The sequence below is a fragment of the Symphalangus syndactylus genome, chromosome X (genome assembly GCF_028878055.3).
Source record: "Symphalangus syndactylus isolate Jambi chromosome X, NHGRI_mSymSyn1-v2.1_pri, whole genome shotgun sequence".
Classification (NCBI taxonomy): Eukaryota; Metazoa; Chordata; class Mammalia; order Primates; family Hylobatidae; genus Symphalangus; species Symphalangus syndactylus.
In genome coordinates, this window is record NC_072447.2 from 134,260,346 (window position 1) to 134,288,272 (window position 27,927).

Below are 27,927 nucleotides of genomic sequence, written 5' to 3' on the forward strand. Positions count from 1 at the left end.
AGCTCTTACACTGGGCTAAGCACATAACATCCTTAGTGCACTCATAAGAGTTTGACACTCATTATTCTCCTCCTGCAGATGAGGATGCCGAGGCGGGAGAAATTAACGGACTTGTCTAAGGTCACAGGCTTGTCTGCCTCCTGGGCTAGGGACTTTAATCTCTACCTTAAGCTGCAGTTTAAAGAGAAAGAAAAAGAAAACAAACTTGAAGTTGACCAAGCCTGGGGCAGAGACAGCTCAAGGTTATTTCTCTTCATATTTCAATGATAACCTCAGGTTGTGATTTTTAGAATTTTTCTCTTGTATTTTCCTTTTAAATTTGTTATGGCTTTGTAGCCTTTAACTTTTGTTTGCAGTTAGTATCCTTTGAACTTCATTATCTGTTTTCTCTGTGATTTCTAAGAGACAAATCTGCAGAAAAAAATAATTACAGCTACCATTTATGGATTACCTTTTGCATGCTAGGCAATTTACAGACATCATAGCGAATCCTCTAACAACTCTCAGGATTAGGTCTATTATTATTCACTTCAACTTTACAAAAAGAGAGGCTGAGACTCAGCAAGTTTTCATGGCTTGTCCAAGAACATGCAGTTGGTAAGTGGCTAACTGGAAGATTCAAACCCTGGGCTCTTTCGCTCCAAAGCTCATGTTCTTCCCCACACTATAAAACTGACTGTTTGTGTACCATGCTACCTCAAAAGGGTTTATGGCTTGCTTTTGGTCAGACAAGGAAAAAAGAAAAGAATCACTGTGTGTTAGCCTTGGGAGGAGGATGAGTGGGAGCTGTTTAACAGAGAACACAGAACAATGCCCAGGCCCCATGGAAGAAAGAGGAGAACGGTGAGCTGTTGGCAGAGTAAGAAGCATCCCAAGGAATTTGTGTCACCAAATCCCTCACCCCAAAGTTGTTGCCTTCAGTAGTGTGACCCTTGAACCACTGAGTGGCATCTGGAACTAAGATGTGATACCGGATGGGTTATTTCCCCTCTCTCTCTGACACAACTAGGCTGACAGAAGGTTTAGAATAAAATGTTGGAACCATTTTGCGAGGTTTGAAGGGTGTGAGGAGTAGGGACAAGCTCATTTCTGAAGGAGGGGAAGGTAAATGAAATCTCATGTTTTCTTTGTCTTCAGGAGGTCTCCAGGAGGGGATGAGTCACTGGAAAATCTTTTGACAGAGCCTTTAATGAAAAGCACTCAGGAACTTCAGGAACTTCTAATGCTCCCTACCAGGTCTTCCCTTATTAAGTCCCCTAATGTGTGATCAGTGTGTGAAGCAAAGGGATTTGCCCCAAGTTGACTCTCTGATGTTGTAAAATGGTCAGTAGTGTAATAATGCTGACCCTATTAGCAGACAAAGTGGCCCTTTTCCATGTTGTCCCAAAGGATTGTCAGGCCTGGCGCCAGCAAGAATTGCTACTGAGGGAGGAATCTTGCCTAGAACTTTTTTGAGACCTGCCACCATCCAGTCTGCTCTTTGTTCCCCTTTGAGCCTGGCTTCATTTGGCTGTTCTCCCTCTGGTATGCCCCTAGCTAGGGTGCCAGCCAAGCTGTTGCCCTTCACACACCCCACCCGCAGACTGACATGCTTGCTCCCTTTGCTTGGCTGCCAGGAAGAGGTTTTATATCAAGATTGCTCAACTAGGAAATGCCGAGTTCCATACAATTCCAATGCTTGCTTTCTGTTACCTTTTTGTTATTTCATAGTCTTGACCTTTAACCTTTATATGGAGAAATCCTTGTGGATGAGTCTACCTTTGAATGATTTGTCTTTCAGTCTCAGGTTTAATATTCTGTGTCTCGAATTATTTTAGATGCCTGGGCTTGTCTGCCTCGGCTCTCATTGACCCGCTATCAATAAACACAGGGTTTGCTTAACAATAAGGCATATTCTGTTTTATGTGTGTACTCACTCTGATCAAAATAAAGATGTTTATAAATGGAATTCTCTATGGAGGTCTAAGCCAAACCACAACCTGGGCATTTCTACAGTACTTTGTAAATTGTTGTGCAAGTGGTAGTGTTAGATAAAATAACACACTGAGGGGAAAGCGAGTTTTTATTGGTATAAAACTACTTTAACCTAACCTTCCTCCCACACATTTCACCCTTCTGGCCCCTCAATTATGGTAGTAGGGAGCAGTAGGAGAGCAAAAGTAACCCTAAAATCACCAACATTGAAATACAGTCTCTTAAGTCAATACTCTTAGTCAACAACATTTTAACAAAAAAGACTGTCTTTACGCATAGGCTTGTAGTAGGCAGGTGGGAATCTACACTTCAGCAGTTGTATGAGCCAGGGGATAATTTCTGAGGTCTAGCTTTAGAAGAGTGTGCTCAACCTTGGCTGTGCATGGGAATAACCTGAGGACTTTAGGAATACTAATTCCTGGGTCCCAACCCCAGAGATTTTGATTTAGGTAATCTCGGGGGGTGGGTAGCAATCTGGTCATCGGGATTTTAAAGAGCTCTTTCGGTGATTCTAGTATGTAGCCAAGGTCTAGAACCATTAATCTAGAGCCTTGTTGGACAAAGTATGATATGTGTGCCAATAGAATGAACATTACCTAGGAATTTGTGAGAAATGCAGATGATCAGGCCCTGCCCCAGACCTACTGAATCAGAATCTACATTTTAACAGAATGCCCTGGTGATTCATATGCACATTAAAGTTTGAGAGGCACTGCTCTAGAAGTGTCATCTCTTGAAAAGCATACTCTGGAAAGAACACTAGCATAGTCAACCAGCATGCCCGCTGGCATTCTAGGTTTTCTAAAACATGACAAATAAACCCTATGACATCAATTGCAGAGGGAGTATCTACATCAGTCTAAGAAAGATGAACTCTCCCACTACAGAAAAATGAGAGGAAAGGTAGACAACTTAGCATGTAGCACTGTTTCTTTCTGGTCTATCTTGTAAGCTTGGATTCTTCTGCTGGTAGTCTTCAAAGACTCATGGATATGGAGAGAGGTGCCAAAAGACTAAATAAAACAATGATTTTCCCCCCAAAGCAAGGGGAATCTACAAATGGTAGCCTAATGAGTTTGACGTCGGTCCCCAGCAAACTTCTAGAATAGATTATTAAGAAGATGATTTCTGAGCCCTTAGAAAGAGACTTACTAATCACAAGAAACCAGCATGGGTTCATTAAGAACAAGTCATGCCAGACTAAGCTCATTTCCTTTTGGATGGGCTTACAAGAGGAAGCTGCAAAAATTATTTACCTGGGCTTCAGCAAGGATCTTGACAAACACTTCTGTGGTGTCCTTTCAGACAAGGTGGAGAAATGGGGACTAGCTGAGAGTATGGATAGTTGAATGTTCAACTCATTAAACGATCATATGCACAACGTATGGATTTAATGAATTATTGTAAATGCAGAAAGACACTTGGATCAGGTTGAGATGTTGACCAAATTTAGGACTAAGACCAAGCTTGGAGGGATATTTGTATACATTGTATAACAGAAAATAACAATGTTCATTGTTGTCATCTTCAGGCCTTACACTGGCATAATACTTTTCTAATTACAGAGCACTTTCACATATATTGTTTCATTTGATCTTCACCACAACCCTGCAAAATTAGAATAGTGATTATGTCCATTTTACAGATAGGAAAACCGAAGTTGAAAGATTCAGTAATTTGCCAAGTGGACAAATACCTATAAAGATACCACATGTTCTCACGCATATGTTGGTGCTTAAAAAAAACTGAAATCATGGAGATAGACAGTAGAATAATGGTTACCAGAGGCTGAGAGGGTAGTTGGGGGTGGGGGGGATAAAGTGGAGGTAGCTAATGAGTACAGAAATACAGTTAGATAGAAGGAGTAAGATCTAGTAGTTGGTAGCACAATAGGGTGACTATAATTAACAATAATTTACTGTATATTTTAAAATAACTAAAAGGGTGAAATTGGAATGTTCCTAACACAAAGAAACAGTAAGTGCTTAAGGTGATGGATATCCCAATTACCTGGATTTGATGAGTACACATGGTATGCCTGTATCAAAACATCACATGTACCCCATAAATATATACAACTGTTATGTACCCATAATAATTAAAAATAAAAATATAAAAAGAGTTTTAAGAAATGAACATAAAAAAACCCATATATTTGAGGCAAATATAAAGTTGTATGTTTCAGCTTCAAACCTAACTGCATGAACTCAGAGTGAAGGCAAGGCTTAGCAGTAGTTCTGTAAAAGGCATGGTGGTTTTAGTTAACTTCAAACTTAGTATGAGCCCACAGTGTTAAGTGGTTGCTAAATATGCTATTGAGATCTCAGGGGTATGTTAATGAAAGTACAATGTCCATCACATTGGAGGTGATAGTTTCTTTGTTTCCAAAGTTGATCAGAACATCTCTAAGGTACTGTTTTAGTCTGATTGTTTCATTTCCAAAAAAAAAAAAAAAAAGATGTCTTATCTGGAAAAATGAAGACTTAAGGAAGAATTTTGTGTTACACATTTTCTGTGGGTCAATGGGTATACAAGCTGGAATAAGGCAGCTCTCAGGACACTAAAAAATTTCCTGACCATTACAGTTACCTGATAATTGAAGGACAACCATTCTTTACAGTTAGTAACGCCCCTACCCCACCCCCTGCCTCTAGAAGAGTTCAAGCAGAGGCTGGTCAGCTCCTTGTTTGGTATGTTGTAGACAGTATGTGCATTGTATCATCTCTGATGGCTCTTCCAATTCTAATATTTTCCAAGTCTAGAATTCCTTCACTGTGTCTGGATAAATATGGTCATGTCCAACTTTGGGTCATTAGTTGATGAATTCCCCAAAACTGACTGTTGGGGTCAAAATGGAGCAATGGCTTGAGTAATGATTCTGCAAATTAAGGAATCATTGGCTAGTTTTGACAGGTTCCTTGCCAAGTGCCACCTTTTACAGAATTTGTCTCAAGCTCAGAATTAATTTTGGCCTCTGATGTACATTCTGCTAGCCTGTGATTTCATGTAGATTGTTCTTGGACCTTTTGCATATGGTACCAAAGATGGCCTTCTAAAGTAACCAGGGATTTCACCACAAAAGCCATCCTTTGTAGGCCAATAACTCATGAATGGCTTGAATTTCTCCACAAATTCTTACCACGCCCAGTTGAAAGCATGACTCTAGCCAGGATCCTGCAGAGTTAATTTACCACATAATATGATCATTTTGGCTTAGGGTCCATTGTTTGGGGTGGGGAGGGGCTTTTCTTCTCCAGACCTGTTGCCACTAGTCATGTGATTTCCTTTTCAGGGATTTCCCCAGAATGGGGACCATCTCATCACATTGGCCCCTCCTCAGCTTTGGAATCACTTTATCTGTCTCAGGGAGGGAAGTTGAAAGAATTTGGTCTACAGCAGAGCAGAGTGGCTTGGACTTCTGGGAGGGAAGGGGAGAGATCGGGTCTAAATTTGGGAATGCATGAGTCTTCCTTCTCAGGGATCCTACAGGCCAGCTTCCATGCATAAGTGGGGCCTGGACTAGATTTCCACGGGAGGGCTGCAGGTTTTGTTGGACAATGATGATGAGTTAGGCCAAGGCACCTCCTTCCCTTGAGAGTTGCAAGGTCAGGATCTCAGAGAAACCTGAGACAGCATAACTTAGTGGTTATAAACACAATCTTTGAAGCCAGACTGCCTGGGTCCAAATCTTTTCCCTAACACTTGCTAGCTGTGTGACCTAGGCAGCCTACTACTTAACCTCTATGTGCCTCCATTTCCTGTTTTGTAAGGAATGTGAATGGTGATAATACCTACCTCATAGATTTGTTGTGAGGATTAAGATGCATAATAAATGTAAAGCACTAGAACAAGGTCTAACAAACATAAGTGCATGTGAGTGTTTGTTCAATAATATACATGAAAGAGTAGGCTGAGAAGGTGGTCAATTTAGTAAAAATATTTATTGAATATCTACTATGTTCTAGATACTCTGCTCACCGAGGTTTAGCGTGGGAGAGTCTGGCTTTGGAAGCAGGCAAACTTGAACTCTAATTCTAGCTCTGCCCTTGCCTATGAGCTTGGTGACCTGGGAGGATGGTACTTAATCTCCCTGAGCCTCTGTTTTTTCATGTGTAATATGGGGACAATAACAGCAAGGAATCTTACACAGTGTTGTTGTTAAGAGAAAATGAGACAGTGCCTATAGATCTGACACATAGAGAGGAGCTCACTAGGTGGTAATACATGACTTCTGTAAGCTGGGATCCATAAGACTAAACCCAACAAAAATAAATGTCAAGTCTACATTTTAGTTAAAAACCCAATTTCAAAATAACACATTATTTGCGCAAGTAAACGACAAGAAAGGATTGAACTGGCAAGCGCTTGTGTGAAAAAGAGCTGTGGATTTTAGTTGACCACAAGTTTCCTGTGAGCCAACAGTGTGATCTGGCTGCCCAAGGGCTAATGTAATTTTAGATGGCATTAATAGAAATGGTGAGTTGAGATTCCGGCCAGTGATGTTTCCCTGTCCTCTTTACTCTGTGCTGGTCAGATTGCTGCAGATGTACAGGACTTTATTCTACTTACAATATTCCTGGATGGACAATGACAAGCTCATTGACAAACTGTCCAGAAGTAGCGACTTGGGTTGGGGGGAATTGGCAAACTCTTTCTTGAGGATGAAATGAAAATAATCTGGGGAGGGAAACACTAAGGCAATATTTGAAACAGTTCTTTCTTCTAGTGAAAATGTTTACAGAACACACCCCACATCCAATCTGTCAGCAAATTCTGTTGGCTCTTTCCTCAAATTATATCAATATTCTGACCACTTCTCATTGCCTCTTCTGCTACCATCCTGACCTAAGCCAGCCTGTCTTGCCAAAATTACTACAATAGTCTCCCAGCAGATCTCTCTGCTGTCACTCTGGCCCCTCTGTCTGCTCTCCAAACAGAAGGCTGGAGGGCCCTATTTAAATATATCTCCAGTGGCTTCCTATTTCATTCAGAGCATAAATCAAAGTCCTCATAAAAACCTACAAGGGCTTTCTGGGCCTGGTTCCTGTTACATCTGTGACTTCAACTCTTACTCTCTTCCTTGCTTACTATGCTCCAGCCACACTCCTTTACTCACATTCCTCAAACCAGCCAGGCATTCTCCTGTCTCAGGGCTTTTGCATCTGCTGTTCCCTCTGACCAAAACTCACTTTGCCTAGATATTTGCACGTCTTGCTCCTTCACGTCCTTCAAATTGTAATTCAAGCATTACCTTCTCAATGAGATCTTCTCGATCACCCTTTATAAATTGTCACAATCTCCCCCACAAAACACATCTCTGTATCTCCTTTCTCTGCTTCATTTTTCATTACAGCACTTATCATCATCTAATATTCCATATACTTTATTACTGACTATATTGATGGTTTGTTTTCCACACTAGAAGGGAAGGGATTGTTGTTTGTCTTTGTCACTACTGTATCCAATGCCCACAACAGTGTTTGGCATACAGACAGCAGCCAATAAATATTTGTAGAATAAACAGATATATAAAATAAATCAAAGAGGTGCTCTGTTTAAATCTGATAGGGGTAGGGTAGGCATGAACTGTGCCATCTCTGGAATCTGAATAATTGAGAGTTAACTACATGAACACATTTGCACATGAATGCTGACCAAACTCTAGAAGCACCACTGAGTGAGCACTACGGGACATGGGGGAGACAACTCCCATCTTCCAAACTTTGGAGGATTATTATGTATAAGAAGTAGGTTTCCTCGGGGTTGCAACTTGAAGCAGAACTAGAGCCAGTGAGTATGAAGGGAATACACACAGGTAGATACAGAATCGATAGAATGATTTTAGATTCTCAGGTTGTCTGATGAAGTGATGAGCTCTCTAGCTTTGGAAGTGTACAAGAAGAAGCTGTATATCTCTCTGTTAGTCTTGCTATAAAAAATTTTCTGAACTGGCTGGAGGATTGATTTGTTCATACCACCTTGGCAATCTTTGTAGCTCTGAGATGCTACAGCCAAAAGTCAAAAGTGTGTGAGCCCAAGGATGAGGGGTAATATATGTTTGTTTTTTACAACTTGAGAGAGGTCTTTGGCCTTTCTTCCTTGAATCCCAGCCACAAATTATCCTTGCAAAAGTTCATTCCATCCTAATTGTGATTCCATTTCCCAGAAATTACCTGATGCTGGGCTGATGATTAGCGGCCAGCCAGGGGTAAAGGGACTGATTCCCATGGCAACCAGGTTGAAAAAACATACCATGTGGAGAATTGTCAGCAACGAGCTACGTTTGCATTATAAATAGATACTTAATTCATTGAGATAGTTTGTGATGACTTCTGCATTATAAGTAGGTACTTAATTCATATAGATAGCTCTGAGAGCAAGAAGGAAAGTTAAACACCAAAGCCACTCTTTGTCTTTAAGTATTTCAGAGTTAATTGACAGCTATTTTTTTCCTTCTAAAACATGTAGAACTTGGCTAAGTGAGAAAACGGTATATGTGAGTAAACATATATAGAAAGCCAACTAACAGTCCAGTGTCACAACATTTCTCATTATTTGTTTCTCACTGAAAGATTTTTCAGAATTTTTCCTGAGTGCAAGAGTATCTCTCTTTGAATCCTTTTGACACAGGAGACCCCAGGTTCAATGTCTCGATTTCACAAGAGTCATTTCCTGTCGTGTTTGTCTCACAGTCACCCTGCTTTTCTAACTCAGAGGCATCTCAAAATTGCAGTCCTTGGCTCTCTGCTCTTATCTTCCCATTTCTCTTTCCCTTGGTGAAAGCTAAAGCAATCACGTTATCACTTGCTAACTTACACAGCTTTACTAGCCTTGACAATATACACTTTGGAACACCCAAAGGTTGGAAAACAGAATCAGATCTGACCAAAGGACGTTTATCCTAAAACTGAGGACGAACTCTTTCCAGTGTTCAAAATGTACTGCTTGATTGAGGGTTAGGGATGGAGAGTTTGAGGGCAAAAAGTGGTGTTCAGCAGCAAGCAACAATTAAGTTTGGCTAAACTCAAATGTAAAAGTAATTTTGAAATGCAATTTTTACAAATACTATAATAAATTAGTATAAGCGACTAATAGAATCTCATCAAATGGAAATCAGAGTGGGACTTTGTACTTCTACATTCCAAAGAGCTTAATACAAATTAGTCTATAATACTCAGAGTGTTTCATTCTGTAAGGATTAAGGTAAATGGGATGCTTTTTTTTTTCATTAACTTGCTGTGTAAATATGCTTCCTAATGCAAGCATATAGAGGAGTTGCTTTCTAAACTTTATTATAACCAGGGTCAAACAACTCACCAGGTGCTGTACCCTTGTACATTGCTCTATTGAACAGTGTTAGCTTAGAATTAAACACTGCTGGGAGGCAAGTTTAACTTCTTTAGGGTCAGATTTGAAGGGGTCATTACCCCCTCTCAGACCTGTAGGTCAATTTTTCTGAGGTCTTCAACAAGCTTTGAGGAACTAGGTAAGCCACCCACCCCATTCCAAACAACCTAATGGCCTAATGTGTACTGAATTCCCACTCATGGGGCAAGTGGCCTTCTAATCCAGGGGGAAAGGCCAGTGGCTGAGAATGGGAGCTAGCCCCCCACCCCACCATTTCCCCATTTGGAATCCTGGAAGGCGACACTGGCAGGTCCCCTGTTCCAAACCATCCACCTCATCTGCTTACTGGCTTCTTGAGATCCCACCATTACACACACATTCCTTTGGGAAAATGGAACTCTCTTTAGAGAGGGACAAAGTATCAGATTTGATTAATTGTTCGTCCTTAAGAGTGAATTCATTTACACCCTGTGATTGCTAGGTAAGGGTCACAAAGCACGCTTTTCCAGTTTCAAAGTGCTGCTGAGGGCCAATCCCGCTGTTTGAAAGTGGATGTACTATGGACCCAAACGTAACACGGTGAAATGCATGTAATGTCTGTGTTTTCCCTCCTCAGGCTCAACTTGGAGAGAGTGTTGCCATTCATTCATTCATCCATCGGATGGAAGGGCAAAAGAATACTCTGGTCAGTGACTATGTGTCAAACCAAATTGAGAAGTAGCCATTTTGGAGCCCCGAACCCACACCCATCCTTGAACAACTTTCTCTTTTCTCGTAGCCCTGCACTCTCTTATTCTGCCATCGAGATCAGCTCTAATACATCATTTCTAAGTGGAAAACAGACCAATAGAAGACCACAGCCATAGTTTTTGCAGTTAAATAGTGAATACTCTTTTTATTCAGAAGAATGCATTTTTAATAGAATTTCATGCGCCAGTAAATCAGTACAGTGAGGAGTTACAGGAGTGGGGAACCTCTCTTCAGGAAACATCTCACCCTGGCAGAGCTCTCAACTCCCAGAATCCCCTTTACCCAGCTCAGGTGATTAGAGAGAGACCAAGGAACAGCAGATGGAGCTGACTTGCAGGGTAACTAGTTGGATTTACAGGTCTCTGAGAGCAAGAGAGAGGAAAGGAAAGCTCTCATAAAGGAGGAGATTATTATATTGGAACGGGCAGTTCCACAGAGATTCTCCGAGAGGTTGATGAAGGAGAATTGATAGGGGTGCCTGGTTCTCCTTCTTGGTTACACTCTTCGAGGGCAATGGTCTGGTCTCTTCCGTCTGTCTCTGAGCCTCTATGTAAAGAAAAAGACATTGCGTAAGGGAGGACCCAGAAACTGAAAACAGATTGCACGGTGGGGCTCAGATACTAGGGGAGCATTTGTATGATTGTTTTTCTAGCACCACCTGGTTCACAGAAGGGGGCCATAATGAGGCATTTATTTACCTGGTTCGCAGTCGAGGCCACTTCTTCCACTCTATGGCTAGCACTACCCCCAAGGCTACAACAACCACCACGATTAGGCTACTTCGGACAATGTTCCCTACAGTGCACTCCTGAGCAACAGGCCCTGTGGTGATGAAAGAGGAGAAACCAAGGCCATGGAGATTAGCGTTGTGTATGTTCCCCTCGATCTGGTATTGCCCCACACTCTGGCCTTCTTTAGGGTTCACGTGGGAGCCATCTGTTCAGACTACAGAGGGGGTGGGCAGTGGCAGAGTTTATGCTGAAGCAGAAGCAGCCCTCCTTTCCTTGGGGAAAAGAGGCCTGGAAAGAAACCCACGCACTATCTTCAAATACATTTAAGGTCCCACCTCCTCACCATCCTTAGGAGAAAGATGACACACTTCAGGTCCTTGGCTCCAAAGCCCCTCCATTCTCCTGATTTAGGATGTCTCCGTGGGGACTGTCCCTGGGATCCCAGGTGTGTCACACCAGGACCGTGGAGAGATTATTCTCTTACCTGCTGCCCCCACCAGCTCCAGGGGATCACTGGGCTCTGACCAGATATCAGGGTAGGCCTGCAGGCGGTAGCTGCAGCTGTAGTTTCCAATGCCTTTTCCTTCTACGTTGTTGATGACAAAGTCTCCATCCTCTGAAAACTGCTGAGGTGCTTCTTCTCCATCATGTTCTAGGACAAATTCAACACCTGGCAGGGGTCCTCGGCACTGAAGGGTGATGTCCTTCCCTAGCTTGAACATGGTGCTGGGCCAGGCTGACAGAGAGGGTTTAGGGGGCTTATCTGCAACCAACAAGGACACAGAGTTAAAAGAAATGATCCTGAACTTATCCCTTTACCCCCTTATTGCTTACTGCTAAAAACTACAAAATCGTAACTCGTACTGAAGTCTCCAGGACCTTACCAGTCACCCAGATCTCCAGGGAGTCACTGTGATTTGAAGCTGCAAAGGGAGCGGAGTCCAAATAATAAACACAGCTATAGATCCCAGAGTCTTCACCTCTCACTGCTGGCATCCAGAAGTCAGCCCTTCTCCCACTTGGCCTCTGTTGCTCTAAAGGCTCCTGAGCCCCCTCCTTCAACAGGACAAATGTTGAGTCTGGCAGGTCCCCTTGACACTGAAGAGTCATATTTTCGCCAGGGGCCACGATGGGACCAGGCTGGGCTAATAGGCTGGGTTTGGGGAGTAAGCCTGGAAGAAATGAACTCCTGGTCAAAGAGAAGAGGTCACTTTCCAGTGCATCACCCCTGGGGTCTCTGCTCAATAAAGAGGAAAGACAATTGGTTGCCTCTCCTCGAGCTCTCTGAAAACTATCTCCCATGAACCAGTCTATTCCCTCCTTTCTACACTTCCATGCCCACTCGACAGCCTCTTCCTCTTACCTGTGACTATGAGTTCCAGGGTGTTGCTAGGTTGTATCTTGATAGAACTGGTCCAGTCAGGGTGGTAGCAGCAGCTGTAACGCCCCATGCTAGCACCAGATATATTGGTGATGGGGAATGCCCCATCATTACTGGTGGATCCCCAGAGCTGCATTGAAGTGGCTTCTCCTTCTTTGTGCAGAATGTATCCTACTCCATGGACTGGCCCTCGGCACCAGAGAGTAACATTCTGCCCCATGGGAACCACAGAACTGGGCTCAGCAAACAACCATGGCTTAGGGAATGTGTCTAGAAAGAGACCAAGGTTGTAAAGTGGTGACTATAGAAACTTTTCAGTTCCTGCTTAAATTGACCCTCTATCTTTCTCCTCTTGGACACAATAGTTCCCCTCCATGGCCTAGCCTAGCCTTCCAGGAGGAATTACCCTCCCTAACCCCTACTCCAATAATCTCCATCCCAGTCCCATGTCCGGTCTGTCCTTACCAGTCACCCAGATCATAAGGGGCATACTGAGATGTGACCCCCTGTTTGACATGGTTGTCTCATAGTAGATACAGCTATAGTTCCCAGAGTCCTCTGCTCCAACAGTGTGGAGAATGAAGTCAGCTGAGTTCCCTGAGACACTCCGAAACTGTAAGGGAACATGGGCTCCCTCCTGCAAGAGGGCGAACCTCATGCCCTGGAAAGTCCCTTGGCAGCGCAGGGTCACACTCTTCCCAGGAAACACCACGGGACCTGGCTGTGCCAGGAGAGTGGGTTTGGGGTAGAATTCTGAAATTTAAGAGACAGCAGCATGAGATAAACCCAACCCTCACATCCTGCAAATAGCCTTTTAAAGTGTTATTGTAAGACACAACATATGTTTGTTGTCAAAAATTAGAAAATACAGAAAAAAACTAATGAAGGAAACACGATTCTGCCACCCAAAGATAAGTATTTTTAATATTTCATTGCCATTTATTCTTTCTATATATTCCCATGTCCATGTAGCTATAACTGTTTACATAATTGGTACTCCACTTATGCACAGTTGCCTAGTTGTGTAGTATGCAGCTGACATTTCAAGGTCTTCTCCCTTTTTCTGAGAGCCATCCAGCCCACTGGTCTCTGACAGCCCAGCTAGAGAAAAAGTGGACATTGAGCCTAAAGCTCAACGCCAAGCCATAAAAATGTGCAGAAATAGGGCAACTTGAACTGAGCTCTTGGGATTGGACACCCCCATCTGCCTCATTTATTTCCCCAGAAGTGAATTGCTTGCCTCCCCACCGCCTTTGTTTCTTGTTCCTGTAATAATAACATGAGCAGCTGTGCATCATGGACTGGTCACTATGGGCCAGCCTCTGTCCTAAGCACTTTCTCAAAGTGTTTTAGAAGAAACATTTCTTCCTCTCCCACTGACAGCCTTCCACCCACCATCCCAGGGTTGGCACCACCTCTACCTGGAGTCCCCCCTCCTAACCTGTCACCACGAGCTCCACAGGGTCGCTGGGCTCAGACCAGATAGAAAAGTCATAATATCGGCAGCTGTAATTCCCTCCATCACCAATGCCCACCGAAATGATTAGAAAGTGAGCTGCACTGGCCCCTGGACTTGCCCAGGACCTGTCACTGGATGCTATTTCACTTCCATCTTTGTAAAGAATAAAGCTCATATGCTGGTGGGGGGTGGAGCAATTGAAAGTCACTCGGGCACCAGGGGTGACCACAGGGCTGGCCCATGTCTTGAAGAAGGGCTTAGGGTACATTTCTAGAAGGCAAAAAGCAAAAACAAAAACAAAAAACAGAAAACAAAATACAACACAAAACCAAATTAAGAACAAGAAAGAGAGAAAGCAAATATAGCAAATATTGGTTCTAGGAGGCTTCTCTGCTTTTAAGTAAGTGCATTTAAAAAGTAAGGTAAATCCACTTTGCAGATGGACTTCTCACACAGGGACCCTTCAGCCCCACCCCTCACTACCTCCAGATGAGTCCTTAGTGTGATCAGGGCAGGCAATGGAGGCTAGTAAAAAGGTAGAATTTTTCTTGGGGATTTGCTGATTCTCTGAGCCTCAGTTTGCCCATTTGGACAAGGGGAAAATGGTACCTGCTTCACCCACCTTGAAGAGTTGCTCTATGGTGAAGTGAGATAATTGATGTGAAAATAATTAGAAAAATTAAATCACCCTCCACGAACCAAAGCTATTAATAACGATTATGGCTATTAATATCGTGCAGCCAGAGGCCCTGGCACTCCCAGCGCCACGCCTGCCTGGCTCTAAGATTGGACACAGGCTCTCAGGACCAGCAGCAAAGTTTGCTGCAGGGAGAGGAGTGTCTGACCCAGGGCTTTGCCTTTCCCTCCACCCTGCCCCCTTTCCTCACACACCCTTTTCAGCTCTACCTTTTATGACAAGCTCCAGCGGCTCACTGGGCTCAGACCACTTGAAGGGGCGTTTTCCAGTGTGAGTGCGGCAGCTGTAATTGCCTTCGTCTTTATCCTCCATTCTCTGGATTGTAAAGAAGGCTTCTCTTCCAACGGCACCAAGTTGTTGGACAGGTTCTTGCTCTCCCTCCTTATACAGAGCAAACCCCATGCCTGCCAGCCATCCTTTGCACCGGAGTTGTAGTTCCTGGCCCCGGATAGGGGGGGAAGCAGAAATGACAGGTTTGGGGAGGATGTCTGGAAAACAGAATGGGGTGAAAAAGGAGTCAGTTTGCAGTTGCCCAGATGGGATACTCGGGGTCACTTTGTCAGCAAATGAAGACATTCATTCTGGGCTGGCCCTAGGCTCTTCCAGTCAGTCTCCTCACACTCTCTTTCCCATTCCGCCCCTCCCCCTACCCCATAACCCCCTACCATTTCAGTGCCCCTCCTCTCCTACCTGCAGCACAAGCCCCTTGGGCTCCAGGGTCCCTGTGAGTTCATTCCCTCACTCCCAGGAGCAGTGTTGGAGTTCCAGGGGCACTGGGGATAACTCCTGGAGACCCTCTACCTTTTCTTACCTGTCCCCACCAGCTCAAGTGCCTCACTGGGCTCCGACACAGCCATCTCCTCCCATGAATGGCAGTGGTAGCTCCCGGTGTGGCTCTGGGTCAGGGCGCCAAGGGGGAAGGCAGCCCGGACCTGCTCTGAGGCCGGGCGAGTTGCAATCCACCCGGTCCCGTCCTTCAGCAACACAAACTCCTTAGTTGAGCCAGAAGGGCTTCTGCACCAGAGGGTTAAGTTCTTCCACGGGGCCAGAGGAAAGTTGGTCTCTGCCCACAGCTCAGGCTTAGGGGTTGGCATGACTATTTCTAGAAACAGCAGAATTAATGAAGCCATCCTCCCGCCTCCCTTCCCCTCCCTCCTCCTTGCCCTTGAACCCCCTACCCAGATCACACTGCCCACCTCCCCTTGCAACCCAAATCCAAACCCTTTCCTTCTTTCCTTCCTTCCTCAGGTGCTGGGGAAAGGGGAAGCTGGTGTCTTATAGCTGAGCCTCAGAAAAGTGCAGAAGCTTGGAGGAAATTTTGCAGGCAGAAAGGCAAAGTTGGAAGCTGAATTTTGCCAGCAGCTTTAGCAAGTGCCCCTTCCTGGCTGTCCTTCCCTCCCAACCAGTCATTCCCTGGCCAATGACACTGACGCTCTGTAGTTATTTCGGATCTCCAGGGAGGAATGTCCCAGTCTGGAGCAGGAAAAACTCACCAGTCTCTTCTATCAATACCCCATTGCACAGTCCTGCAAAAGAAATTGCTGCCAGCACTCGGCCCCCTCCCCCACCAGGACTTCACCCCGGCCTTCTGCCCGGGCCCCTTCCCCCACTTGTACTCACCACAGCAGAGAAGGGCCGTGACTATGAAGAGCATGGTGACCCCTTGAGCTGTTCCCAGCAACCAGGCTTCTCTAGTGAGACCAGAAAAGAGATGAGAGGAGTTGCTGGGATGAGGGGGAGGGTGGAGGAAAGGGGGCGGCAATTTATGCCATTGGCTTACTCGCTACCCAATGGGGACTGGATATGGCCAAGATAATGGGATATAATCTTATCTGACATCGATGACTTTTCTTTTTGAGGGCCTTACCACCTACAAACCTCTTGCTCTTTCATGACCCACGTGTCCCCCCTGCCCCCTCCCCACTCCCCAGCCTATATCATATGTCAGCTCCCCATGGCCCCTGATTAAGCTGTTGCTGGAATTGAGATGTCAGATGTGAAAATGCTTTTATATTATTTGGAGCTCTCAGAACCCCTGGAGCTCATTGTGATCGGCAGCTCTGGGTGGTGTGTGTGGGGGTGGAGGGAGAAACCGTGAGTATTTCTCAGTCATCAAGTTTAAGTTTGGAAGCAGTTGATATGGCAGTATTGGTCCTCAGACCCACCTGCCTCACCTGCCTTTGTTATGGAACGGTTGCCTAGGCAGCTGTGGTGAATTACTAGAAGATTGTCAGTGCTGAGCTAAGCTTTTCAGAGAGTAGAAACTCTCTCCTCACCCAGATTATAACTAGAAATGTGCAGCAGTTTTGGATCATGGGTCTTGTAGTATTAGATGATATTAACCCAAAATCCATTGGACATTTTTACTTAGAAAACACTGACCATCCTTCCTGGTGAGGAAAACATGATTTTCAAGCTGCTTTCTCTGAAATCTGGTTTCTGATCTTATTCTTTGATGCAGTGTTGCTGGGCTGGGGTGGGGCACATAAAGCTACATTTTTTTTTTTTTTCTAACCACTGGCTTGGAGATTACTCTAATGAGTACGGGACCCAGGTCAGGTTCCGGAAAGAAGTAGAAATTGACCCCTGCTGAAACTTTTTGAAAACTCAAAGGGTGGTGGTTTTTGCAGAAGGCTTAGGTGGCTCCCTTCTGGTTGCCCAAGTATTCTGTCCCTCAGATTCCAGTGGAAAACACAGACACATATAATCATAATCATAATCCATTGTGCATTGATTACTCCCAGACACACTGACCACAGTTGCAGGGCGGGGGGTACAGCCAGAAGCAGGGAGTAGGGGGAAGTAGACAAGGTATTCAGGAGCTAATATCCCTACTAGGTCAGAAGTGGTTATTTCTCTCCTTGTTCCCAGTAGAGTAGCCTGAGCACAAGCCATGGGGATGAGAGAGGCAGATGGCCCCAGAGCACACCACAGAATCAAAGGAAATGGCAGGAGAATCTGTTTGGCCTGTAAGTTTGTGAGTCAGAGGAAACAGTCTGATTCTGTTGCCCCGTCCAATATCACATCAGATGGCCATCCAGGTCAAGTCTATATTCCCAGAATGCTCTGCACAGGTGGTTGGAGGCCACAGTGTCAGAGACTGGTTACTAAGGCAACTAGGATGTGTCGCAAGGCTTAATAGCTCTTGAGAGCTAGGGATAAGGGTGAAAAGTTGGGATAGGAGTTGGATAACAGTCTGGGAGACAGGACAGCATGGCTTCTTACAAGGGGAAAAATCCAGAACAAGTTAATGAGGGAGACATCAATCATCTCTGAGGGCAGGATGGTTTGTGGGGGAGATTTGGGCACCCTCCGGAGGGGGATGTCAGTGAATGCAGTTCTGATTACTCCTCCTGCCTCTGAGAACTATGCATTTCTCCACCCGCTGGCTTGAGTGCTGACCCCTCTGTAAGGTGAAAGAGACAGCTGGGGTGAGAAAGTCTTGTTCCCTAAGCCCGGAAGATGGGGGTTCTATAGGGTTTGCCTCTGTGGCTTGTCTCAACTAGGGCATGACTCATTCTTCAGACTCTGTTAGGTTGGGGAACAGGGGGCTGGGACAAGACAGTTACCTGATTCTGAGTCTCCGACACTTCCACCTTATCCACAGCACTACCAACAGCAAGGCAACAAGCTGCATGATTAGAGACAACCTGATAGCTTCATTCAGAATGTAATTCCAGGTGAGATAGCCTGTGGCCAGAGAAGACCAGAATCAGAGGCCTTGATGGGGACAGGGGCAGGTGAATACATTCATGGGGTGAGGACAATCTGGTTACTGAGAGTGCTTATATTGGGAAGGTGAGGCACAAGTGGCCTTCTTTGTCATGGAGAATGGGAGCCTTGAAATTATCCTGCTAACTGCCTTTGAGGAATTGTGAGAGCACCCCAGGGGAAGGGTGCTGAAACCCAAAGGCCCTGATTTTCAGGCCTCTGACTCCCTTTCCCATATCTTTCTGGGCACTGATCTGGGATCCCTGGGGTATGGAGGGGCATTCCTCTGAAGAGCTATCCTCTCACCTGCTGGCCCCATCAGCTTCAGGGGCTCACTGCGATGTGACCAGATGTTAGGATGTGTCTCTACGCGATAGCTGCAACTGTAGGTCCCTGTGCCTTTCCCGTCAACATTACTGATGATGAAGTCTCCGTTTACTGAGAATTTTTGGAATGTTTCTCTTTCTTCCCATTCCAGAGAAAATTCCAGTACTGGATGAGATACTCGGCACTGAAGGGTGATGGCCTTTCCTAGCTTGAACACAGTGCTTGGCCAAGCTGACAGGGAGGGTTTGGGGGGCTTATCTGAAACCAATCCAGAGACCAGAGTGAGAAGTGACCTCAAACCCAGTACCCTCTCCCCCAGAAAATGTTTCTGAGCTCCCCATTTGATCTTCTCTTCCTTTCCACTTCCACTTGGTCAGTGGCTTCAAGATTTGACTGTGCATTAGAATTCCTTTGCCCACCCCTTGGTGATCTAAAGATTCCTGGTTCCTTACCTTCAATCAGGAAGACCTCATACCTGTAAGCTTCCCCTGGCCTAAAGAAAAATAGTTTTCCCAGGGCTTACAATGGGGCTGTGCCATACTGAGAGGTGGAGCTTGAGGAACAATCCTGGGAGATAAGGTCCCTAAAGTTTTGGAAGAAAGTTCTACACCACCTTCCTAGTGTGTGTGTGTGTGTGTGTGTGTGTGTGTGTTGTTCATAGCTCTCAGAGGATATGAGGCTACTAGCTCTTTCTTACAACACCACAATGATGATAAAAACAAACAGGTTGATAATAAAAACAGTTGTTAACACTTGCCTACAACCATAAGCTCCACAGTGTTGTGTGATGGCATCCTAATGGAGGTCTTCCAGGTGAGAAGATAGTGGCAGCTATAGATGCCAGTATCACCGTAGGTTACATTGCTGAGGAAGAATGACGTGTTGTCATCGATGCTGGTGGCATCCAAAAACTGAAGTGGTTTGTCTTCTCCTTTCTTATAGAGTGCAAGACCCACTCCATCCACTGGTCCTCGACACCACAGGCTCACATTCTGACCCATTTGGACCACAGCCCTGGGCCGAGCAAGTAGCCAGGTCTTGGGGAAAGTGTCTAGGACGAGACCCAGAATAAAAAGCACTAGTGATTTCACTTCTTGCTCCCACTCCTTAAGATTCTTTTCCTTCTCTTCCTCCAAACCACCCTTGGAAAAACCTGCCTACACCCAGTTTTACAAATTCTGCTCCCTTCTCTACTGTTGACCCTGGCCACGTGATTAGGTTTTCCAGGGAGCACAGAGGGAGATTTATATCCTTAGCCCTTAACCTAAGTTTCATGGCATACCCGTCTCTTACCAGTTACCCAGATTTTCAGGACATCACTAAGGAGTGAACCTCTATATGACGCGTCATAGTAAAAACAGAGGTAATGTCCAGTATCTTGGATCTTCAAGGACCGGAAGAAGAAATTTGCCTCATTTTTTATTGTCTTCTTGTGGTAAAAGGACTTCTCCAAGTCTTCAACCCTCATTAGAGCAAAGGTCATTCCATAGATTGGCCCTTGGCACCTGAGATTCAGGCTTTCTCCAGGTGCCATGATGGGCCCAGGAGAGGCTGTCAAAGTTGGTTTGGGGTAGAGTCCTACAAACGGAAGAGACCCTAAAGTTAGAGGCAAGATGATTCTTTCCTGTTGTCTTCTGTTTTCTCTTTCTTAATTTCTTTGAACAAGAAGTGGTAGCTGAAGTTTACCTTCTCTTCCCTATCCCTTCCTTGGATCTCTGCCTCTATAACATAATCAAGGGTAGATTCACTTATGCCCCTGTTCTCTCTCAAGAATCTGTCAGCTTCACTGAGCTCAAACCATGTGTAGGGGTGTATCTCAGTAGAAGATCTACATCCATAATTCCCTGTATCTTTAGGTCCCTGAAATGCCAAATGTAGTTCTTTCAACCACCAGAAAAACCAAACCTCTGAAAATAACATTGTTTTCATCTTTGCAGAGCATGAATGCCACTGAAGTATTAAGGAGAGCTTTTGAATACATTAAGCTCATTTAAGACCCTACTTCTACAACAAGACTGAAAGAAGCCAATAAAGAGGGTTTGGCCAGTAAGCCTGCAACCCAAAGAAATCTCTGTTATGGGGCCACACATTCCTTTCCATGAATTGTTTCTCCAAGGAGATTTTACATGAAAGTGAGGGCAAACCTCACCTCCTACCACTCCTTCCTACCCCCACCCCAATGCCAGGCACACTTATCTATTCATTAAGGAAGGATCAGCTCTGTCATATGCTCACTAAGCATTTAGTATGCATCAAGCATCATGTAGGTCTAGGTGTGTATGAGTAAAGAAGACACAGTCTCTGCTAGCAAAAAGCTCATGAACTGGTTGGTGGGGGATATTAGTGAACAGATAACTACGGAAGTGTATGTTAGTGGATTCTATGCTGAAAGGGCATGAGTACAACAAACATTCATACACTCAGTTCAAACAGGCAGTTTTTTGTTCTTTGATCCTCAATAAAAAGCTATACTAACAAAATTAGTATCTACCATTTATTGAGAACTTATATGCCAGGCACTGTACATATATATTTAGGCAAATCCTCACAACAACCCTGTGAGGTAGGCATTATTATTAAACCAATTTTGCAGATCAGGAAACTGAGGCACAGAGAGAAGCATTACACAGTAGATCAGATAGATACTGTTATCCCATTTTTAGAGTAGAGGAAGCCAAAGCACAGAAAAGTGAAGTGACTTGCTCAAGACCACACAGGGAGGCAGTGTCAGAAATGGAACTAGAAACCAGTATTACTGCTTCTAAGTCTAGAGTACTTTCTGTAGCACCACAGCTTTCCCCAAGCCTATTTAGCTGGATGGAGAGACTGAAGCAAATGTGGCCAATTCCATCTAGAAACCTCCAGGCCATGGGGTGGGGGAGTTGGGGCTGGGACATGTCTGGCATTTTACATTTTGGGGAAATTTCTTCTATATTTAGAGATTGGTGCTGCTTTACTAGCTCTACTGATGGGAACCAAGGTGATTTATAAAGCCATTTCTAAAATATGAGCTATCACATTCTTTGTCATTTTTTTTGTTTTTACTCACCAACACTAGCAATCCATTCTGTTTTCCACACATAAAAATAACAATTACAAATAAAATACATTTGCAAATTTAAAACTCCATTTATAAGATTGCAGTGGCAGTGCCTGGCACATATTAGGTGCTCAATAAATACTGGCTGAATTAATGAATGAATGCATGATATTCAACAAGTTGAGAACAACAAAGCTGTGATGAGCCGAAGCTGCTGGCCAGTTGGCTGGGCTCCTTTAGTAGCCAAATGATTGGCTCCCATACATCTGCCTTGCAGCACATGCGATTCTAATTTATATCTCAGTAAAACTTCAAACGACTCTAGCTCATGGGGCCTTGCAGGACCTAGAAACTGGCTGAGGAAAGTAAAATCAGAAACCCTAGCTCAACCAGCCATGATACCTGGGACAACAATTGCCAGATGCCAGCAGCCATAGCCACACCCACCTGCTACAACCAGCTTCAGGGGGTTGCTGGGCTCTGACCACAGGGTGGGGAGCATCTGGATATGAGTGCGGCAGATGTAAACCCCTTCATCCTCAGGTGTCAGGTTGTCAATGGAGAATATGGCCATTGTCCCAGTTGGGACTTGGTAATCCACAGGCTCTGCATATCCCTCTTTAAACAGCATGAATACCAAATCCTGCAGCCAGCCATGGCAGAGGATGTTAACATTACATCCAGGAAGAGGGGGGGTCTCAGCCTGAATCCAGAAGATGGGCTTGGGCAGTTGGCCTGGAAGGATAGAATGAACTGGAATTAGGTAAAGCAAGGATAGTACTGTCTAGGGAGCGGCAGAGGAGAGCTCTACTTTAATTGAGGTTTCCCTGTATGATCCTTGTTTGCCACCCCTCCTTCTCCCATCTCTGCTCCAGAGTCTGCATCCCCCCTCTGCATTGCCCAATACAAAGTAGGCCCTTATTTACTAACTGTGGAATGCGTGCTTGCATGCATTTGAGAAACAAACTCTCCCCTGGAAGGCAAGTTTGAATCTCAGGAGCTGGAGTTGATTCTTGAGTATCACGGTCTTCTTACCTGGTGCCTCCAACTCTAGAACTTTACTGGGCTTTGACCAGCCTGTCTCCTTCCAGTAGCAGCACCGGTAAAGACCTGCATTGGACTCAGTAAGGGCACCTATAAGGAATGAAACTTGGAAGGTCTTGTGGGAAGGGCGGATCCAGGTCATCTGTGTCTTATCCTTCAGCAGCAAGAACTTGCTTGATATCCGAGAGGGGCTTCGGCACCAAAGTGTGATGTTCTCCCAAGGGGCCTGGGGGTAGTTGGACTCTATCCACAGCTCAGGTTGAGGGTCCGTCACTGTTATTCCCAAAGATCAAAAAGATGTGAGCAGTCCAACCCTCTCCTTCCCATAACATGTCCCACAGTGTCCCTTAAAATTAGCCCGGACCCAGATCCCTCATTTTGTCTTCCCTTGGGGACAGGAGTGTGCTCCTGTGGGGCATCGTATAAGAACCCCAAGATATTTTGTCAAGGGGTTCAAACGAGTTGGAGAATAAAGTCTGATGGTTTCTTTTCCATCTGAGATAAAGCTTTTCCCCCATGCCATAGGAAACCAAGTCCTCTGATTCCCAATCAGCCCAATCTATCTCTGGAATCTCAAGGCATTATGTCCAAGAAAATGGAGACACGCCAGCATCTTGGATCCTTTAGGAGGGAGGTGCCTGAGAGGGCAGGACTCACTTACCTATCGATGTCATACCCAGACTCATCCCTGAAAAGAGAGATTATGGTAAAGAAGAGCTCCCTTGTTGTCTCCACCCTGTGCTCAAACCTCAATACTTTCCTCTCCCACCCCTAATGGGTGGGTACCTATGACAGGGTCACTTGCCCCTCACTCCTTCCTTGTACTCACGAATGCAAAAGAGCAAAACAGGGAATATCTTCAGCATGGTGGCCCCCTCCCCTGGTCTGTCCAGGGTCATGGGGCCTCTGGTGCTGGCTGTGTGCTCTGAGTCTTGAAGAATTTTTCTCCTCAGCAGGTGGTGGGATCTAAAAGCAGAATTGTTTTTACTCAGAGGACTTGTCCTGCTCCTTAAAGTTTAGTTTAGATGGCTAAATTGCACTTGACAACCCTACATTGTACTTCCTCACAGGCATCCAAGGTATTACAAGGTCACCTGCTGCTTCCTCTCCTTGCTCCTTTCCCTCACTTCCCTATCCTCCTGCTCAAGGTCTTTGTTGGTATCGAAGATGTCAGATTTGTTGAAATATGGATTTGTCTCTGGGATCTGAGAGGCCCAGAATAGCCTGCAGAAGCTCCACAGGATGGGGGAGATGGGAAGTGCAGAGTCACCTTTTCAGAGATCCATATATATATATATGTATATATATGTGTGTATATATGTGTGTATATATGTATATATATGTGTATATATATATAGTATATATATATATGTGTGTGTGTATATATATATATATATATATATAGAGAGAGAGAGAGAGAGTCCTCCAACAACTTAAGAGAGGGGGCATTACTACCATCCCCATTTTATTGATGAACAAACTGAGGCTTAGAGAGGATACATAATTTGCCCAACGTCAAAAGATGTTAAATATTAGAGCCCAAATTAGAATCCATGTTTAACTCCAAGGCCTATGGATCTAAAACAATGATTTAAACTCCCAGAGGTACCCTTCACTCCCTCTTCACCCTCCTTTACCCCTCTCACTTGATCCCTTGGATATCCTTCCCTTCCATAGAATGCTTTAGATCCAATATTACTCTCATTCTTGTCTCCTACCCTTAAAAGCTCAATACCCCAGTGTCAAGCATGTGTTAGAAAATCAAGCTGCTTGAGTTAATTTACATAAGGTCTAAATGATTCTTTCGTTGCCCTTAACTTCTAAACAGCTTTGTTGGTTGCCTCTAAGGGAAATGGAATTGTTTGAATCTCAGGAAATACAGCAAAGATATTTGAGTTCAGGGAGGCTTTCCATTCTCCCCGACCAAAGTCATTATTTACCATAGGCCTTGCATATACACAAGGTAGACTCTTGAGCTTTCATGCCTCTCTCCACCTCCCCCCACAGTAACCTTTCACCAAGGGAAGGTATGTCCCAGCCACACAAACTCAAGCTAATTCTCTTCCACCAACTTTCTACTGGGAGTCTGAAGTCCTGGCTGACTCCAGCTGTTATTAAATCTTAGCTCAGACGAGTAGGGAAGAGGCAGCTCCCAGAACAGAGAAAGGAACTGATTTTGCTTTTCCAGACTGACCTTGGACCTCAGCCTCTAACTTGCCCCACTGCTAACACTGGATAGGATGGAGGAGCAGGAAGAGGAGGATATTTCGTGTTCAAAATATCTGGACTGTAGGGAACAAGTGGACAGTGAGAAATCCAAGGAAGCATAGGTCCATTGTACATTTTTCACTTTGTATCGAAGGATTTTCAGATTACCCACTCTGAATTTTCCTTATCTGTAAAGTGGGGGAGTAATATCGACCTAACATTATTGTTGTGTTGGGTTAGAGATAATACATGTACAGTGCCAGGCACACAGTGAACATTACATTTTAAAAAGATGCTTATTTTTTCTTCTTTTCAAAGGGGGCATCAAACTGGTGTAGGACCCTAAAGATGCCCTTTCCATTTCAGTTCCTACAGTCCCTTGCTCCCACTCCTCTCAGGGCCAGGCCAAAGCTTGGATGCTACCCTGTTGCTTTGTTACCCTGGGGCTTTGGGCCAGGAGTTTTTGGGGGAAGCCAGGTTCCACTGCCAAGGGAGAGGTTCAACCTGGGATTACACCCAGGAAATGCCATCTGAGGTTTCAGCCTTGCCACTTGGACCCCTAAACCAGGATCTTTGCCTACTGGAGGACTGAGGGGAGTCAGGGAAGCTGGGCTTTTTGGCATGGCTGACCCCTCCTCAATCACTAAGGAAATTGTACCATTTATATTCAGCCCAAATGATGAATCTTATACCGGGGGAACGTGAGAACAGCCCCAAGCCTCAGGTTAGTTGGCCACGCCCATTTTGGCCTTTCACCCCACCCCCACCCCCAACTTTGGCTGCCTAGCCATTTTACCCTTCCCTCCTACTCCACCCCAAGCACTTTCCCCACCCTTAGGCAGCACCGCAGTGCTTTTGAGGGTGACATATCTGAAATGTCTAATGGCTTGCCCCCTGCATAGCTTTGAGGGCTTCAGGAATCAAAGGGGTTGGGCTCGGCGGGGGTGCCGGGTACATGCTCCGCTGAGGGTTTGGAGGGAAGACTGAGAAGGAAAAGGGGAGATATCTACAGTGCCCAGAGATTCTCACCGAGGCAGGTCTGGGATCCGGGGAGGAAAGGAGAAAGGCAGGAATGAAGGGGGTGGGGGGACAGACTGGGGAGCAGTTTGATTTACGGCAATTAATTACAGCAAGGAGACTCTTTCGGGGTTTTGTTTAGGATCCGGTGGCCAGTATTTAATCTTCAGCCACTGAACTATGCGCTCATTTGTAGGTACTTACGGTAGTTGAAGGCCCGCTCCGATGTTGGAGATTCTCCAGTGAGCTCCTCCAGATGCAGCAAACTGCCCGGCATGAGAAGAGCTCTCTAAGGACAGCCTCTTCGGCTCTGAGCCCCGCCTTCCTCTCTCCCCCGCCCGCCTGCCGGCCCGCCCCAACCTCCTCCCCTCCCTGCGCCGGGCTCTGAGCGCCCACCTACACCAACTCTGCCTTGCACCTGCAGTCCTCTGACGACGGGGATTTCTACGCCCCTCCCAACTCCCCGCCTCTCTCCGGACTCCCTGCAGAGGTTGCTGGAGCCAAATTCAGGCCCCTGCCCCCTCGCCTGTCTCTCAGAGTTTCATTGGGTCACTGTATTCTGGGGGGGGAGAAGGCCAGCTCTCAAGAAGATTTGTAGATCCTTCTCTCCAGCTCCCCAATACCTTTATCGGGATCTCAGATCTTCCCCTGCCCATTTAACGCCCCATTTATGCATAAACATCACCACAGTTTAAGTGCCTACTATGTGCCCCTGGACCCTGGGATCCATTATTTCTCATCTTCAGAGCAACTCTACAAAATAAGTGTTACTCCCCTGAGTTTTACATATGAGGAAACTGAAACTCGGAGAGGGTTAAGTAACTTGGACAGCCTTCAAAGTCCATCTTGGGGTAAAAGCCCAGGCTTTAGAGACATAGAAATTTATATTTTAGTCCACATTTTACATTCAATAGTTGTGTGACCTCAAGCGAGTGAATAAACTCTCTGAGTCCCAGGTTCCCCAACGGTAAAGTAAAAAACAAACAAACAAACAAAAAACAGCAGAACCTATTTCACAAGGCCTTAATGGGATGATGTAAGTAAAACTCATAGCACAATAGGCCTAGCATATAGTAGGTGCTCAATAAATGGTAGTGGTTGCTGCTGCTACCACTACTACTACTACTATTAATCTGTAAGCCCTTCCCCAAATGTCTTAGAGTAACATGATCTTAATAATATAGAGCAACCTTTCACAAATGTTGATTATGAAAGACTTTTTATAATGATAATGTATGAATAAGACACTAATCAAAGCTCCTGATATATAACATGTGATGAGATTAAAGTATAGCATCCAATGGGCTCACAGACTAATTGATAAGAAATATCAACATGACAGACTAATTGGCTAAAAAATAGCCAAATTTTTCTTTATGTACATTTCTTTTTTTTTTAAGACAGAGTCTCACTCTGTTGCCCAGACTGGCGTGCAGTGGCACGATCTTGGCTCACTGCAACCTCCACCTCCCAGGTTCAAGCAATTCTCCTGCTTCAGCCTCCAGAGTAGCTAGGATTATAGGCGCACACCATCACACCCAGCTAATTTTTGTATTTTTTAGTAGAGATGGGGTCCCACCATGTTGGCCAAGCTGGTCTGGAGGCCTCGGCCTCCTAAACTGCTGGGATTACAGGCGTGAGCCACCATGCCCAGCCTTTTAGGTACATTTTCTACCTGCATAAATGATTTCAAATTATCTAATGAAAAACACTTTAATTCAAGAACAAACTAGGTAAAAATAAAGTAACAGCTCTTTTACTGGCCAAATTGATTATCATATCTTCATGCATCAGGTGATATCTATTGTGGCTTCCATTATAAACTGTAGATTATTGTGTAATGAATAGAATAGGCATATGAATAAAAAGATGTGTTTCTGGGCAAGTTATTTAGCTTCCAAGCCTCAGTTTTCTTATTTGTAAAATGGAGATAATAATTGCACTTACTACAATGAAGCGTTTGGGGTAGGATTTAATGCGCCTAGGACACAGCAAGCAGCCATTGATTCAACACAAATGTTAAGTACTTTCTTTGTGGCGGGGATTGTTCTGGATGCTGACAATTCAGAAAGGATGACAGTTTCTCTTCTTAAGAAGTTTGAGTCTAAGGATAATTCATACTAGAGAAGAAGTAGGAGGCAGCCAGAGAAGGAGGAGCCTGGAGAATCAAAGAGGATTGCAATACAGAAGATCATCAAGTAAGTCATGATAGTATGTGTTTGGATCATTGCAAGCACTTTG

At 44.9% G+C, this 27,927-nt stretch overlaps 1 protein-coding gene across 3 annotated transcripts; it reads right to left on the reverse strand.

The window, feature by feature from the left end:
* Window positions 1–10,187: 10,187 nt before the first annotated feature.
* IGSF1 (immunoglobulin superfamily member 1) lies at window positions 10,188–25,983 on the reverse strand. Of its 3 annotated transcripts, none has more exons than XM_055268741.1 (20): window positions 25,891–25,983; window positions 23,291–23,427; window positions 23,123–23,149; window positions 22,453–22,734; window positions 21,865–22,152; window positions 19,671–19,955; window positions 19,135–19,428; window positions 18,357–18,635; window positions 17,909–18,029; window positions 15,960–16,030; window positions 15,833–15,865; window positions 15,151–15,441; window positions 14,549–14,827; window positions 13,625–13,912; window positions 12,649–12,936; window positions 12,166–12,453; window positions 11,687–11,974; window positions 11,287–11,565; window positions 10,770–10,893; window positions 10,188–10,617 (listed from the first exon to the last, which is right to left on the reverse strand). In XM_055268741.1, exons 2-20 carry the CDS (start codon window positions 23,358–23,360, stop codon window positions 10,482–10,484), a joined length of 4,011 nt encoding a protein of 1,336 aa, XP_055124716.1. In that variant the 5' UTR covers window positions 23,361–23,427; window positions 25,891–25,983; the 3' UTR covers window positions 10,188–10,481. The 3 variants fall into 3 exon arrangements, with proteins under 3 accessions (XP_055124716.1, XP_063491082.1, XP_055124717.1); XM_063635012.1 differs by having other exon boundaries at window positions 15,151–15,435; window positions 25,891–25,974; XM_055268742.1 differs by lacking the exon at window positions 23,123–23,149.
* Between the last annotated feature and the right edge of the window lie 1,944 nt (window positions 25,984–27,927).